The sequence below is a fragment of the Brachyhypopomus gauderio genome, unplaced genomic scaffold (genome assembly GCF_052324685.1).
Source record: "Brachyhypopomus gauderio isolate BG-103 unplaced genomic scaffold, BGAUD_0.2 sc127, whole genome shotgun sequence".
In the NCBI taxonomy this organism is placed as follows: domain Eukaryota; kingdom Metazoa; phylum Chordata; class Actinopteri; order Gymnotiformes; family Hypopomidae; genus Brachyhypopomus; species Brachyhypopomus gauderio.
The window spans coordinates 214,594-230,533 of record NW_027506948.1 but is presented as its reverse complement, the minus strand read 5'-3'; the positions used below and the strand labels follow the sequence as shown (position 1 = coordinate 230,533).

Below are 15,940 nucleotides of genomic sequence, written 5' to 3'. Positions count from 1 at the left end.
CAGGTTTAATACAGTTACATATGACTTCTGAGTCCTGTTTCACTCTTATTAAATTGTTGAAGAAAACCATATGTACATGTATAGAACTGAGGTCAAATGTGATATCTGATGTCACAAGTTTTCAAACCTGCTCCTTGGTTTCTGTTAAACAGTGCAAACACTGTGTTCAGGGTGTGTGTATTCAGATGTCATTAATAAGACACAATAAGAGAAAATGTTAATACATTAAGTATAAGATGTTTAGTTTTACATATATCATATGATATTTTAGGTTAATATGTGGAAGTTTGGTATTTTACTGAATTTAAAAAATCTGGCTTTTGTGCAATAGGTCTTGATGTCATTGTAACGCTGGAGGCGTAGAGGGAAGAGAGACAAACGCTGACAGGAGTGAGAATAATTATTCCCAAACCCAAAGTCCAAGTCATTTATATGGTCCACAGTCATATCAAAGGAGCAGTTTGACAAAGTTACACAACTCACACACAATGAACTCCAAGACATATAATACAATTACACAGAATACACTCGACAGCTGAAATACAACAAAGAAACATGGCTCGACTATACAAAAAATAAAAATAAAAAATAGCAACATGAAATGGCAAACACGAAACATATATACTAACACTAAACACGAGGGGCGGGGTTACAAAACACAAGGACAGCTCGCACATGGCTAAATGAAACATACATGACTGACAGGTGGGGCGGCGCTAGATGTGAACTGGTGAATTTATCTGCACACCTACAATGTGTTTGTCCCTTGTTGTCAGTCTTTGTGTGCATTTGTGTGAGCATCACGGCGAATGTGTCTGTGTTGTGTTGTCTGTTATATGTATGAAATGTTCTGTGTTCACACCACTCACCGTCCCCTCACTCACAGTGACAGATTTGAAGTAAAGCTGTTATTATTAATTTTATTATTAACAACAATAATAAAAATAATGTAATATTGTAAATTGTAAATGTTAAAATACACAAAGACTGAGTTGAGGTTTCCCTGATCAGTAATTATTAATTGTTAGTGGACTACGGCTCCCTAGTGAGGACAAAGTACAAACCTTATTTGTTATCTCCTACACAAGCAGCTCAACCCCACCTTGTACAAGGAAGTTAACTCTGTTATTTACTTCTTTCTGTCTTATTTCTGAAAGGAGTCTAAACTCCCTCAGCTGGATAAAGGACTACAGTAACTGATTCTCTCCTGTGCTACTGTGATTATTACAGAAGATCTAAAAGTCAAAGTGAAGTTTGTACAGAAGGAGACATTACAGAGAAACAGCACAGCAGCTGTTGGAGGAAATGGCTGCTACAAACACTCTGTCAGAAGAAGAGTTTTCATGTCCTGTGTGCTGTGACATCTTCAGGGATCCTGTTGTACTGTCATGTAGCCACAGTGTGTGTAAAACCTGTCTGCAGCAGTTCTGGGAAACCAAGGGATCTCAAGAATGTCCAGTTTGTAGGAGAAGATCTTCTAAATCTGACCCTCCCCGTAATCTTGTCCTAAAGAACCTGTGTGAGGCTTTTCTAGAGAGCAGGAGTCAGAGATTTTCAGCAGGGTCTGAGGTTCTCTGCAGTCTGCACAATGAGAAACTCAAACTCTTCTGTCTGGAGGACCAACAGCCTATGTGTGTGGTGTGTCAGACTTCAAAGAAACACAAAACTCACAACTGCTGTCCAGTAGATGAAGCTGTGTGTGACTTTAAGGTATGAAACATACCATATTTGTTTAACTGTAATATCTGTTTTCCTCCTTTAGATTATCTTCAAATGAATGTTAAATAGGCTAGATTAAACCTTTCTTGGGATGGGATTTGAGATAATTTAATCAAACCTTCACAGGTATTATATTCAAAGTTTATTTATTTAAAATTAAAATATACACATACACATTAAAACACATACTGTAAATATATAGTATTAGTATTTTACAGTAACTTGGTCAAAGAGTAAATGTGTCATTCTTTTCATTCTTGACATTATTTTGTAATCTTTGCAATCTCCAGCACAGATACAGACACTGAGATTAAATCCTGTAAGACTCGTACTGTCGTCTGCCATTTTTATAGAACAAACTCAAGACCTCACTGGAGTCTCTACAGCAGCATCTGAAGGTCTTAGAGGAAGATAAACAAGCTTGTGAGAAAACAGCAGCACACATTAAGGTGAAAGGTCACTCTGAGTTCTGAATGGTGCTGTGATCACTGTCCACGTACACCATAATGAAACACACACATTTGGAGAGTTTATATTTCCTCATCATCTCCCATTCCAGTATCAGGCCCAGCACACAGAGAGGCAGATAAAGGAGGAGTTTGAGAAGATCCACCAGTTTCTAAGAGATGAAGAAGCAGCAAGAATAGCTGCACTGAAGGAGGAAGAGGAGCAGAAGAGTCACATGATGAGGAGGAAGATTGAGGAGATGAGTGGAGAAATAGCATCTCTTTCAGATCAAATCAGAAACACAGAGAAGGAGATGGAAGCTGAGAACATCCCGTTCTTACTAGTAAGAATCACTCAGTCTGTCTCTCACTTAGACATACGCACAAAACATGTTAAATGCACCAATGTAAGTGAAAAAAACCCAAATGCATTGTGTTAGTAATTGTAAGTGTGTGAGGTTCATCATCATAAAAGGAAGAAGCATGTTTGACTCTCATATATAAATGAAATGACTAAAATTAGATTTTTAAAATCAAAATTTGACATTTTCTGTGTTTATCCCTCTGTTTCCTTCTCAGAATGTGTCGTCCACTATGAAACAGTAAGTGATTATTATTTCTGTTTGATATATTGTGTTACACATTGTGTTTGTGAAATTATTCTGATACATTCAGATCTTCAGTATGTGGTCTCTGTTATTTCAGAAACAGAATATATGAAGATGGTACTTATAATAAAATATATAGTGATATTGACGATGTGCAAAAATTGATGGATTTAGTGAAATATATTTCACATGTTACATTTAATGTCAAATACGTTGTATAAGATGTATAATAATCTGTTATATATTATAGTAATATATTAGGGATGCACGATACATACATGGTGAGTATGGGCCGATGCCGATATCCGATATTATACATGTACATATCTGCAGATGCCGATATACATGGACATTTAAAAAATAAAGTACGATATCCCACATTGTTATGCAAATAAATGTCACATTTATTAACATTTTAGATTTCAACCATTAATCATAAACTATTCATAGTTTAAACTATTAAAATATTAGCGGTATACTAAAAATTATAAATAAAATAAAATAAATAAATGAAAATAAACTTAAAGCAAATGCTTAAATGTAAACAAATGTTTCGTAGTACAGAAATTATCCTTTAGAACTGCCTTTGTGCTTCTTCACAAAATCAAAAACAAAATCTGAGCTAAACATTTTTTCTTGAAGTACTCAGTCTGTTTTTTTCAGAAGGAGAGGAAGGTTTTTCTTTACAAACAGAAGCATCTCTGCTTTATCACATGCAATTCTGTTCCTCTTTTCGTTGATCACATTGCTAGTTGCGCTAAATAACCTCTCGCTGTCAACACTAGTCAATGGAGCGGACAGGAACTTCCGTGCTACTTTGGCAATAGTAGGGAACCGACTTTTGTTGTTATTCCAGTACTGCAGTGGGCTTTCTGTCCTTGGTACTGGAGCTTCTGACAGGAATCCCTGCACCTGATCAATAAACATACAAGATCATACCTGTCAAGTGTCCCATTTTGGCTGGGACAGTCCCGTATTTTACGAGAAGCCTCTCGCTGCAGCCTGCAGGAAGGCGGAGTTGGACATCCAACCCCGCCCACATCCAACTCCACCCTCTTCTCAAGTCTCAAGCCACGCCCATGTTACGTTCGAAACTCGGACTGTTTTTGCTCCCAGTAAACAGAACTGCCAGAACTATTTACATGTGTTTTATAAGTGTTTTAAGTGCAGAAGTGCATTTTAAGTGCATTCAGGGTATTTGCACATTTTTAAATCTCAAATTCAATGACTTTTAAGACCTTTTTAATACCTCTCACAAGGAAAAATAATACTATTACTGGGGATGCAGGTGTGTTCCACATCGTTGACGGGGGGGGGTGCCGGCTGCGGACGAGAATTGTTGATCGGGGGGGGGGGGGGGGGGGGGGGGGGGTTGTGGCGAACGAAAATTGTTGACGTTGTTGAGGCCGTATACTCCAGCGCTAGGAATCTAGCACTAGGACCCTGGAGTGGTTATTATCTGCATGGTCCTAGCGCTAGATTCGGCAAAGTTCACATCGCGCCAGAACAACTAATAATTTAATGCCTCCCCTCATAAAATTCCAGACATTTTAAGACATTTTTAGGCCTTGAATATGGAAAACTAAATTTAAGACATTTTCAAGTACTTTAGCCTAAATTCCAGCACTTTTCAAATCTGAAACACAATACAACATTAAAATTGGTCAGGTAAATGTTCCTTCCCCTGTGTTTGAGGGGTGTTTCTTTATACTACCACATATCGTTTCAGGAGGACACTGCAAAGAATGTGACGCGCGCGAGGTGTGCGGAGCCACGCGCTACGGTCACTCACGAAAGTATAACTAGCTTTATAGGGGAGACACAGAAAGGCATCGCTAAAAAGGAGAGCTCTTATGTGATTTAGGAATGTGGATCTTGTGTTTAAAAATGTCTTTTATAGAATTATTTGTTCAATTAATTGGTTCAACGCAGACAGATTTCTTCATAACTTATAATTAGTAGGCTTGAAAGTTACCGGATCGAGGCAGACAGTTCCCGGAACGCACCCTTCAAAATGAAAGAGTTCCCGGCTCAAATTAAGCCCTGATTACACCCCTTCTCCATTACCAACATTACCAACATACCCCTTCTCATATTGGTAGAGGGGGGCTTATTCCAAAAAGATTTACGACTTTGACCTCTAGTTGACCCCGCCCCAAATATGCTTACTTTGAATAACTTCAAACAGTTAACAAAACTCTGATGAACCAATGAGGAGGCATTCTCAACAGACCAATCCGGGGTGCGTGTTTAGAGCGCGAGCATTTAAAGAGAGAGAGGGGAAACGTTTCCTTGAGGAGTCACCATGCAGTCTATGGTGGTAAGCGATTGTCCATACAAACCATTTTTTTCCTGAGTGAGGCCCCATACTGACTTGAAGTAACTCTGAGGGTCCTCGGCACGCTGAGTTGACCTCGTCACCTTTCCCTCAATGAATTAACTCAGGTCTTCCCACACACACACACACATACACACACACACATACCGATGCACTCGCACATGACCTTGACTCACGCTGTAGGGAAACCTCCGTCCACTGCCTGCGACACACACACACACACACACACACACACACACACACACACACACACACACACACACACACACACGCGCGCCCCCTAGTCACACACTCCCCTAGTCACACAGAACAGCGCACACACAAATATGCCTACTTCAAAGTAGCGTACTTCAAACAATTAACAAACTCTAATGAATCAATGAAGAATCATTCTCAACCGAGTTAAACCACACTGTATAAACAATAAAATTACCTCTTTTAAAATTTTATGTAGAGAACCTTGTTAAACTATCAAGTTTATACTGACAATCTTAAAACAATGTAAATATATGTAAAAGATTAATACATTGTTTTATTCACTGTTTTTTCTGAAAACATGGAACTCAGATGTCAGTCTCCCTATATCAAAGAAACTGCCATAACTTTTTATCAAATGTTGGAATATCTCCTCAGGAATCACCCGACTCTTTTAAAACATATCCTTTCCAAAATCTGCAGGAGCCTATGATACATGTTGGGTCATAGTGCTTAATATCCGTTATGTGAAGCTCCACTGTGTAGCAGTGTCAGACCTGGAGTCACTACCTCCGTCCGCCACCAGAGGTCACAATCACCGGAATTTTAGTAATCAGCTGTTTTCTGTCAAAGTTGATTGAACCCAGTACTAAAGCCCGTCCTCCCCAGCCCTACCTCGCGAAGTATTGCCATCTCTTTATGAGTCTCTACTGAGCGTATTCCTAGTGAATTCTCTGATTGTCTTTTTGGTACTTGATCTTGCTCTGGTTTTGTCTTCTGCCCCTGTCTAGCCCTCCGGTACTTCTGCCTGATCTCACCCGTGTCCTCGGACCTGGCTGCTGGCGTCCTGTCTTCCCGTGGCCTGTGTCTCTCTTCGCTATTCCCCTTTTGGTGTATTTTTGTCCTCCTTGAATTAAAGGAATTCTGCCTGCATACTCTGCTCATGGATCCTCATTCACAGCCTGATCACCAGGCATTACAGAATACTTCGCCGTCCCTGGATCCAGCAGACCCACCTGATCTCTATACCGCCCTCTTATCACAAGGTACTCTTCTCGGAACACACGAGCAACATCTCAACCATCTGGAGAGGACCGTACAGGACTTGACGCAGGTAGTCCAAGGTATAGCCGCAGCGAACCAACCCTTCCAGGTAGCTCCACCCACGGATACCCAACCCACCTCAGCTGTGAGATTGGCGATTCCAGAGAAATATGACGGTTCACCGGGGCTATGCAAAGGTTTTTTGTTGCAATGTTCGCTATATTTCAGTCTTCTAAAGCATGCTTTCCCTACAGATCTATCAAAAGTAGCCTTTGTGATCACATTACTCACCGGTAAGGCTTTGAGCTGGGCCACGGAACTTTGGACATCGAACTCCCCGGTACGAAATTCCTACTCCGCTTTCGAGGAGCATTTTAAAGAAGTCTTTGATCATACCTCCACAGGAGAGGACGCTGGCGAACAACTGCTCCGCCTCAAGCAAGGTAACCGACCAGCAGCCGAACATGCTCTCCAGTTCCGTACCCTGGCTGCTTCTAGCGGATGGAATGAACAAGCGCTTCTCACGGTGTACCGCCGGAGTTTGAGCGATGTTTTGAGAGCTGAGATGGCATGTAAGGGGGAGGCCATGTCCCTGAACGACCTCATTCAACTCTCCATACGTCTGGATAACCTAGTCCGCTCCCGTCGAAAGACCCATTCCATTCCAGTCGAGTCACCAGCGACCAGCCACCCGGCCGGTGGCGAACTTATGGAGTTAGGGGGAACTCGGTTGTCTAGCGGAGAGCGTCAGCGACGTTTTCGGGAGGGACTCTGTATCTACTGCGGTCAGAAGGGCCACTACAGAGATACCTGCAGCCTTCTGGCCAATCGCGGAAAGCTTCTGGTATGTAACCTCACTACTCCACCTATCAACACCCGTAAATTCACCTTGTCCGTTGAATTATCCTGGTCTGCTGCCTCGTGTTTCGTCCCCGCACTAGTTGATTCAGGAGCAGCGGGGAATTTTATAGATCGGTCATTCGTGGATAAGCTGTCCATTCCTGTTCGCCCCTGTGCGTTTACGTTTGGCATACATGGAATAGATGGGCAACCCCTCGGGACAGGCAGTGTTAGTGAACTCACCATCCCTCTGTTCCTTCGTGTGGGAATACTCCATTCCGAATTACTGCCCTTTTTCATCATAGACTCCCCTAAACACCCCTTAATTTTGGGTTACCCCTGGCTGGCTAAGCATGATCCGGTGTTATCTTGGTCCACCGGCGAGCTCGTTAAATGGAGCCATTATTGCCTGTCACATTGTATGGCCACCGTGTGCGCTTCCACCACTGTTGAAAGTCCAAACGTAAGCACATCTAGCCACATTCCTCCTGACTATGCTATGTTCGCTGATGTGTTTAGCAAATCTCGAGCTTCTGCCCTACCACCCCACCGACCTTGGGATTGCAGTATAGAGCTATTCCCTGGCACCGTACCTCCAAAGAGTAGAATATACCCCTTGTCCATTCCCGAGTCAAAGGCTATGGAGGACTACATAGAAGAGGCGCTTAAGCTGGGCTACATCAGGCCGTCTACCTCCCCAGCGGCAGCGGGGTTTTTTTTTGTGGAAAAGAAGGATGGAGGTCTTCGCCCCTGTATCGATTATCGCGGCCTGAACAGCATAACTGTAAAGAATAATCACCCTCTCCCCCTAGTGCCCTCCGCGCTAGAGCAGCTACGACAGGCTCGCGTTTTTACTAAGCTGGATCTTCGAAGCGCGTACAATTTGATTAGAATTCGCGAGGGAGACGAGTGGAAGACAGCTTTTGTTACTAACTGTGGCCACTACGAATATTTGGTCATGCCTTATGGATTGGCAAATGCACCGTCAGTGTTTCAAGCCTTTGTTAACGAGGTATTCAGAGATCTGCTGCACAGATGTGTGATTGTTTACATTGATGATATTTTGATTTATTCCACTGACATTAACGAACATGTTCACCATGTCCAGGAGGTGTTACGCAGGTTGCGCAAGCACCGCCTCTTCGTCAAGCTAGAGAAGTGCGAATTTCACAAAGAATCCATAAAGTTCCTGGGTTATAATATCACCCCCCTAGGCATCTCCATGGATGACACGAAGGTAATGGCCATCACGAATTGGGCCACACCCCGTACGGTGAAGGAGCTTCAGCGGTTTCTAGGCTTTGCCAATTTCTACCGTCGTTTTATACGTGGGTATAGTACGGTTGCTGCACCTCTCACATCATTACTGAGGGGAAAACCACTGAGTTTGAGTTGGACGGCGGAGGCTACAGAGGCTTTTTCCACCTTAAAAAGGCGATTCACGTCAGCTCCCATCCTAAAACATCCTGACCCACACCTCCCATTCGTTCTGGAAGTGGACGCATCAGCAACCGGTATGGGCGCAATCCTGTCACAACGACACGGTAATCCCTCCAAGTTATTTCCATGTGCTTTCTTTTCCCGTAAGCTCTCTGCCGCGGAAAGGAACTACGATGTGGGCAATAGAGAACTACTTGCCATTAAGTCGGCGTTAGAGGAGTGGCGTCACTGGTTGGAGGGCGCACGTCATCCCTTCCTAATAATCACCGACCACAAAAATTTAGAGTATATACGGGCAGCACGTCGCTTGAATGCACGACAAGCTAGATGGGCATTGTTTTTTACCCGGTTTAACTACAATCTTACTTTTCGCCCAGGTTCTAAGAATACGAAAGCAGACGCTCTTTCACGACAGTACGATGAGCCGGAGGGTGAGATCCCGGAGGAGGCGGAACCCATTATTCCCCCCTCGGTAATCGTCGCTCCTATTCGTTGGGACGTGGACACGCGCATTCGTCACACACACAACCTAGACCCACCTCCTAGCAATTGTCCGACAGGTAAAACTTATGTGCCACTAAGCTTACGGCCTGAGTTAATTCAGGAAATCCACTCCTCACCGAGCTCTGGTCATCCAGGCATCCAACGTACGGTAACGTTAGTACAAGAGCGCTATTGGTGGCCGCACATGTCTAGAGATATTGCGGATTATGTCAGTGCCTGTGAGGTCTGCGCACGAAGCAAAACTCCCCGACAACTCCCAGCCGGTCTTCTAGAACCCCTCCCTGTGCCTAAGCGCCCCTGGTCACACTTCGCTGTGGATTTTATTACAGATCTGCCTTCATCTCGAGGTAATACCTGTATTTTGGTAGCCATAGACCGATTCTCAAAGGCCTGCCGTTTAGTTCCATTACCTAAACTCCCTTCAGCTATGGAAACTGCAGAGGTTATATTCTGTCACATCATCCGTTCTTTTGGCATCCCTGAGGACATTGTATCTGACCGAGGTCCCCAGTTCACGTCACGCGTCTGGAAATCATTCTGCAAATTGCTGAATATTACGGTGAGCCTCACATCAGGTTACCACCCCCAATCTAATGGGCAGGCAGAATGGTTAAACCAGGAGATTGGGAGGTTTCTGAGATCCTACTGCAGTCATTCTCAAACGGACTGGAGTACATTCCTCCCCTGGGCTGAATATGCGCAGAATTCACTGACTCATTCCTCCACCGGACTCACGCCTTTCCAGTGCATACTAGGCTACCAACCTCCGCTGTTCTCTTGGTCGGGAGAACCCTCCGATTTACCCGCGGTTGATGACTGGTTCAGACGTAGCGAACAAGTCTGGGAGGAGACCCACGTACGTATACGTAGAGCGATCCGGCATCAAAAGATTCAGGCAGACCAGAGACGCCGTCGCGGGCCGGTATACCGCCTGGGTCAGTTGGTGTGGCTGTCCACCCGTGATCTCAGACTCAAGACCAAGTGTAAGAAATTGAATCCACGTTATATAGGCCCTTTCAAGGTACTGCGCCGTGTTAACCCTGTGTCATTCAAGTTACAGCTGCCCCCGCATTACCGCATCGCCCCCACTTTTCATGTCTCTTTGCTCAAACCAGTGGTCTCTTCCAGTATGTCTCCGTCTCCCCAGACCCCGCCTCCTCCACCTCTTGACATCGACGGTGGTCCCGCCTACCTGGTTCGGGAGCTGCTGGATTCTCGTCGGCGGGGCCGTACTCTACAGTACTTGGTGGATTGGGAGGGGTATGGTGTAGAGGAAAGGAGTTGGGTCGATGCCGACAACATCCTGGAACCCTCCCTCATTCGGGACTTTCATGCGGCCAACCCTAGTCGACCGGCACCCAGACCTCGCGGTCGTCCTCGGCGACGTCCATCTGTGGCGTCAGGAGCCGCCCCTTCGATGGGGGGTTCTGTCAGACCTGGAGTCACTACCTCCGTCCGCCACCAGAGGTCACAATCACCGGAATTTTAGTAATCAGCTGTTTTCTGTCAAAGTTGATTGAACCCAGTACTAAAGCCCGTCCTCCCCAGCCCTACCTCGCGAAGTATTGCCATCTCTTTATGAGTCTCTACTGAGCGTATTCCTAGTGAATTCTCTGATTGTCTTTTTGGTACTTGATCTTGCTCTGGTTTTGTCTTCTGCCCCTGTCTAGCCCTCCGGTACTTCTGCCTGATCTCACCCGTGTCCTCGGACCTGGCTGCTGGCGTCCTGTCTTCCCGTGGCCTGTGTCTCTCTTCGCTATTCCCCTTTTGGTGTATTTTTGTCCTCCTTGAATTAAAGGAATTCTGCCTGCATACTCTGCTCATGGATCCTCATTCACAGCCTGATCACCAGGCATTACAAGCAGAGTTTCAGGGAACTTCCTGAAGACTTATGAAAGGCCGTCCTTTAACAGTAAATGTGGGTTTATCAATAAATGTGACAAACCCATAGAAAGTTGCAAAAAAAAACACTGGACCGAGGCATGAATTGTGCACCAGTTTAACACCAAGTTTAATCTATGTGCATAGCAGTTCACAAAAATTGCTTCTGGGGCAATTTCTTTATCTTTATCTTAAAGTCCTTTAGCGGGAGCCATGACAGTAGTCACAATGTACATCACATTTTTTACATCACAAAATGCTGCATCTGTTATTTTAAAACACCAAAGACAGATTGGACATTTTGTCGTTCTGAAATATAAAACATCCACAAATCATTACTAAGTTTGGGCCTGCGGTATTTACATAACAAATTATCAGACTGTTGTGCATGACATGAAAATGTCAGTTGTCTTATCTACTCGCCAGTCAAAAATGTGAGCAGATGGAACTTCATCTTTGATTTCATTAAGGCCAGAGGCTGTAATAGCAGAGCCTACAGTTGTAAATAACTCTGAATGTAGTTGGACATCCCAGAAAACAGAGGATGACTGGAGTGGTTAAGACATCATCGTACACGGATATTCTCTGTAATTGCCCTTGTTAGTAGATTCTACCCTCATTACAACCTCTAAAAGTGAGCTGTTTACCGTCGAGCAGTGAAGAACATCAATATCTGGATAGTTGCTATTTTGTGCTGTTAAATCTTTATCTTTTGGTCCCTTAATATGTAGCCCATCATCAATCACACGTTCTACTGTGACTCTACATAGGAAACCTGACCATGAACATGAGCTCACGTTCCTTGTTTTTCTATTGAGTTTTGCATATCTAGTCAAAATTAACCAAACCCTCCAAACACACCTTTCACCAAACAATATGTAACTGAGATGATTGCGGCCAAACATTCTCTTCGTTTAAGGTAAGACACTACAGGTGAATAGGGTAAAAATGTCATCTAGCAATCACTATGAAACTTACCACATTGATTATTGACATTAAGAGAATTACAAGTTTTCTGAAATGTTATGTTTAAATATGCAACTTAGGCGTTACCTAATTAAATATATGTTAATTTGCATTTATTTCAAAAACAGAAATCTAAACAATGCATAAAGTCAGGTTCAAAATTCTTGTTTTGAGATTCTGAATATCTCTTTATTACTTTATAAATCAGAAAAAAACTGTTTACTTACTCTCAATCTAATCATATCATTAGAGCATCCCCAACAATAAAAGGACAAACAACAGCAAAACAGAGCAATGTAATGACTAAGTTTAACTTCAATAAAACGCAATCACAGCGCACACACTGCAACCTGTAGAACTTTTACCTTAGATTGTTGTATGTCTGTCCTGCACAATAGTTCCCCAGTCCTGTTTACAACCTAGTCATCCATCCCTGCTCCATATGTATGTCCCTCACACATTTCCTCATGATGTCTTTTCAGCTTTTTAGCTGTGCTCAGGTTTGCACTTGTGTTTCACACTGGCAGACGTGTCAGATGCGACAACCTCTGCTTTTGATATTCTGAGTATATCAGGTTCATTACATTGACAGTAAGACTGTGCTCTGTAGCCACAATCTCTCCATATCAGTCATCATAGCAGAGGCACCTTCACTAAAGGTAGAAATGGCCATACCTGTTGCTGCCTCAACCCTGCATTTACCAACACAATTAAATGTATAGGATATCACTACCTGTTCATCTCCTCACGTTTATTTGGTGTATTTATTTTTTTACTTTTACATAACATAGGTATGTGTTTAAAACTTTTAGTCACAAAACATTGTATTCATTCACTTTTATTAATATTTTGTCCATTCTACCACTACCACAGCCGAGTGTGTACTACGGCGTTGAAACTGATAAAGTCTGCCGTTGTTGCAATCCTACAACACATCATAGATCGCAAGTTGAAGGAGATGTGTCTCGGTTGTGAGGTGAATCACCCCAGCCAGCGTCGACACACGTGTCTCTTTGAGCCGGATATCTTCTTTTTTGAAAAATACTATAAAGATATAACACAGTCACTGTTCATACCCGAGTTAAGAGAAGCCATAGCGGGTCTTCTAAAGTGTTTTGGAATACATCTGACTCTTCAAAAAGTGCAAGGATGTGCTGAAACCGTTGTCTGTGAATTGCGGAGCGAGCCGTACATTGTGGAAAAGCTGCAGGAGCTAAGGAAAAGTCTGGTTGATCAAACATCCGAACAATTCGTCTCTGACGCCGTTGACCATTGGGAAGGCGGTTCAAAGACTCATAGTGCTGTTTAAGTCGAAAATGGGTCTGGCTTGTGTACGACAGAGTTTGTCAGAACGTGTGATGAAACATCGTGTGTACTACGAATTGACACATTTGTTGTATAATTGTATTGGCGATAGTGTGGATGATTTTACACTTTTTAATAACATGAACGCTGATGATGTTAAACGTTTACAAAATTTCAAGAATCAAATGAATGTTGTCAAAACAACAACGTCGCATGATTGGCATCATTTGGCCCAGTTGTGTGTAGATTCTAACGAAACACCCCATGTGTCTATTAGTAAACTGTTGGTTCTCATGCCTAAGAGCAACAATGCTGTAAAAATCGATCATGTGCTTTGTCTGTGTGTGTATATAATAGACATTTGTGTAGTAAAACTTTCAACAAAGAAACAGATTAATGTTTGCAAAGTGGTTGATACACTTGTTGAATACCTAGTTGAGAAAAATGTTGATGTGTGTGTGTGTGTGTGTGTGTGTGTGTGTGTGTGTGTGTGCAGTGAAGTGCAAAATAGTTACACCATAGAACCATGGCAGCAAAAAGCTGGTTGATTCTGGACAAGAAAAATACCCCACAGTTATAAAATAATTATAAATTCTATCACTCCCACATTTCATTAAGCCACACGAGTCTTGTATATTGTTTAACTAATACATATTGTGTTTTCCATACTGGAAGCAAAAAGTGTTACAAACATACCCGGTCTCCCCTAATTGTGCAGATTTTATAGAGAAACAGGAGGTTTAGACAGAGGTCTTCAGCCGGGCAAGTGAAGTGCAAAGTAGCCTATATATAAACTATTATGCAGAAGCGCCCCCTAGTGGGCCCGCCGGCGGGCCCAGCTCCTTTACGGCGATATAAAACATATTAAACATTAATGAATCTCCGAACAAAAGCGCTTAAATCAAAATTTCCTATCCCATCTACATGCCTACCGAGTTTCAGCCGTCTACGTGCAGCCGATCGCGAGATATCCGGCTTTGAAGTTGACCACAAAAGTGCACCCCGCGAGGGGGTCTCCCGACATATCCGTTTACAAAACATATTTATGTTGTGAAATGTCTTAATGTTTTGTCACCTAAAAATCGTTTACTAATAAGGCTTTAATTTAAGACCTTAACAGCGTAGATCCGTTGTGGTTAAGTACCTTAAAAAGCTTGCTCACCTCACTGCAAAATTTTCCAAAATCCGCTTCCTGAATGAGACACTCCGACAAATCTGCCCCCTAAGCGTCACAGAAGCGTTTTTAACGCTGATTTGATCCCTCATTACAAAGCTGCAGCGGTTCTGCTTTGATTTGAGTGGTTTTTATTGGTCTAAAGTGGGGTAGTGACTTTGAATGACAGGTTTTACAACCTCTCCCCCGGCGAGGTGCGAAGGGGAGGGGGAGAGGGTGAACCAATAAGCCCACAGAGACAAGCTGGAGCCTCAGAAGTGATTGAAAGCTGTTCTAACCAATAGTGTACATCCTTCCGAAGCTAACCAGCCCTCATATGACATGATTGGTCAAGTATATTTTTAAATTGAGCCCTCGGAAACTGGCGCTTCATTTCCAATTTCGGCCGCTAGCATAGCAACATAAGCTAACCCTTTGCTAACCTAAGCTAAGCTCCCCAGAACACACTGTTCGGCGAAACTGAAGCAGCCATGGATTATTTTGTTCGTTTTTATGCGGATTGTGGATACTTTTGAACATAAACGGATTACTTTGTGTGGAATATATGAGCAATTTTCGGAATTTTCGCCAACCCGGAAGTGAGACGGTACACCGGCTACGACGCGATTCTACGTACTGTGAGTAACAATGGATAATTTTTCATAAGCGATATTGTACAAAATATATATTCTAATACTAAACATTAACTAAGCGTTAGATTATAAACAGTTTTAGAGCGTTTGAGTGCTGCAGCACTCTGTATCGTGTCGGATGCTACCGGAGTTGGCTACGGTAACCTAGCTTATGCTGTCGGACTATATTGGACATAAATATGATATCATAACGTTCATATTTGGACATGAAATTTAGTCATTGGAATTTTCTGGTCTTGCTGTAATATGTGCAACATTGTTGTTTGTCGTAGCTCCTCGGTTTCGTGTAAGGAATTTGTTGGCATGTTAGCTTAGTTGGCTAATGGTGTGTGTCGGGTGTGGCATATTTAGACATGGGTGTGGTGCACTTGACATACCTTGGATAAAGCTGAATAACTTTTCAATGCTTGCATGGATTTGCTCCATTTTTTCTGTGTTGTTAGAAAAGACCCTATCAAAATTTATTGTAATTTCTGATACCACATTTGAATAACTATGTGAATATACATTCCAGTCATGTTCAAGTTCAAGTCAGCATTTTTGATATTCCTGGCATATTAGCATCTGCAATAGAGGCTCTAAAATAAACCAAATTATGTGAATATGATACTGAAGTGTATTAATATGTTCCCCCAACTGCCTACTTCAGTTTGAGCCATGAATGATAATTTTTCTATATGTACAACTTGAGATATCTAGTTTTAATGTGAACTATGTCAAAAATGTTAAAAATGGCCACCGGGCGTGCGAATCTGCAGCATAAGGTTAAACTGCACAAGTCATATGGAAAATGTAGTACAAAACATTACGTTACTTCAAAAACCTTTTAAACAGTATGGATATGAGTT

General features: G+C 42.7%; 1 protein-coding gene across 1 annotated transcript in view; it reads left to right on the top strand.

Annotated features, from left to right (window-relative positions):
* Positions 1-1,305: 1,305 nt before the first annotated feature.
* LOC143498951 (E3 ubiquitin-protein ligase TRIM35-like) overlaps positions 1,306-15,940 on the top strand; it is a 37,480-nt gene continuing 22,845 nt past the window's right edge. Inside the window, exons 1-3 of the mRNA XM_076993860.1 lie at positions 1,306-1,710; positions 2,073-2,168; positions 2,279-2,509. Of these exons, the coding sequence (XP_076849975.1) occupies positions 1,306-1,710; positions 2,073-2,168; positions 2,279-2,509 (732 nt within the window). The remainder of the gene's footprint in view (positions 1,711-2,072; positions 2,169-2,278; positions 2,510-15,940) is intronic.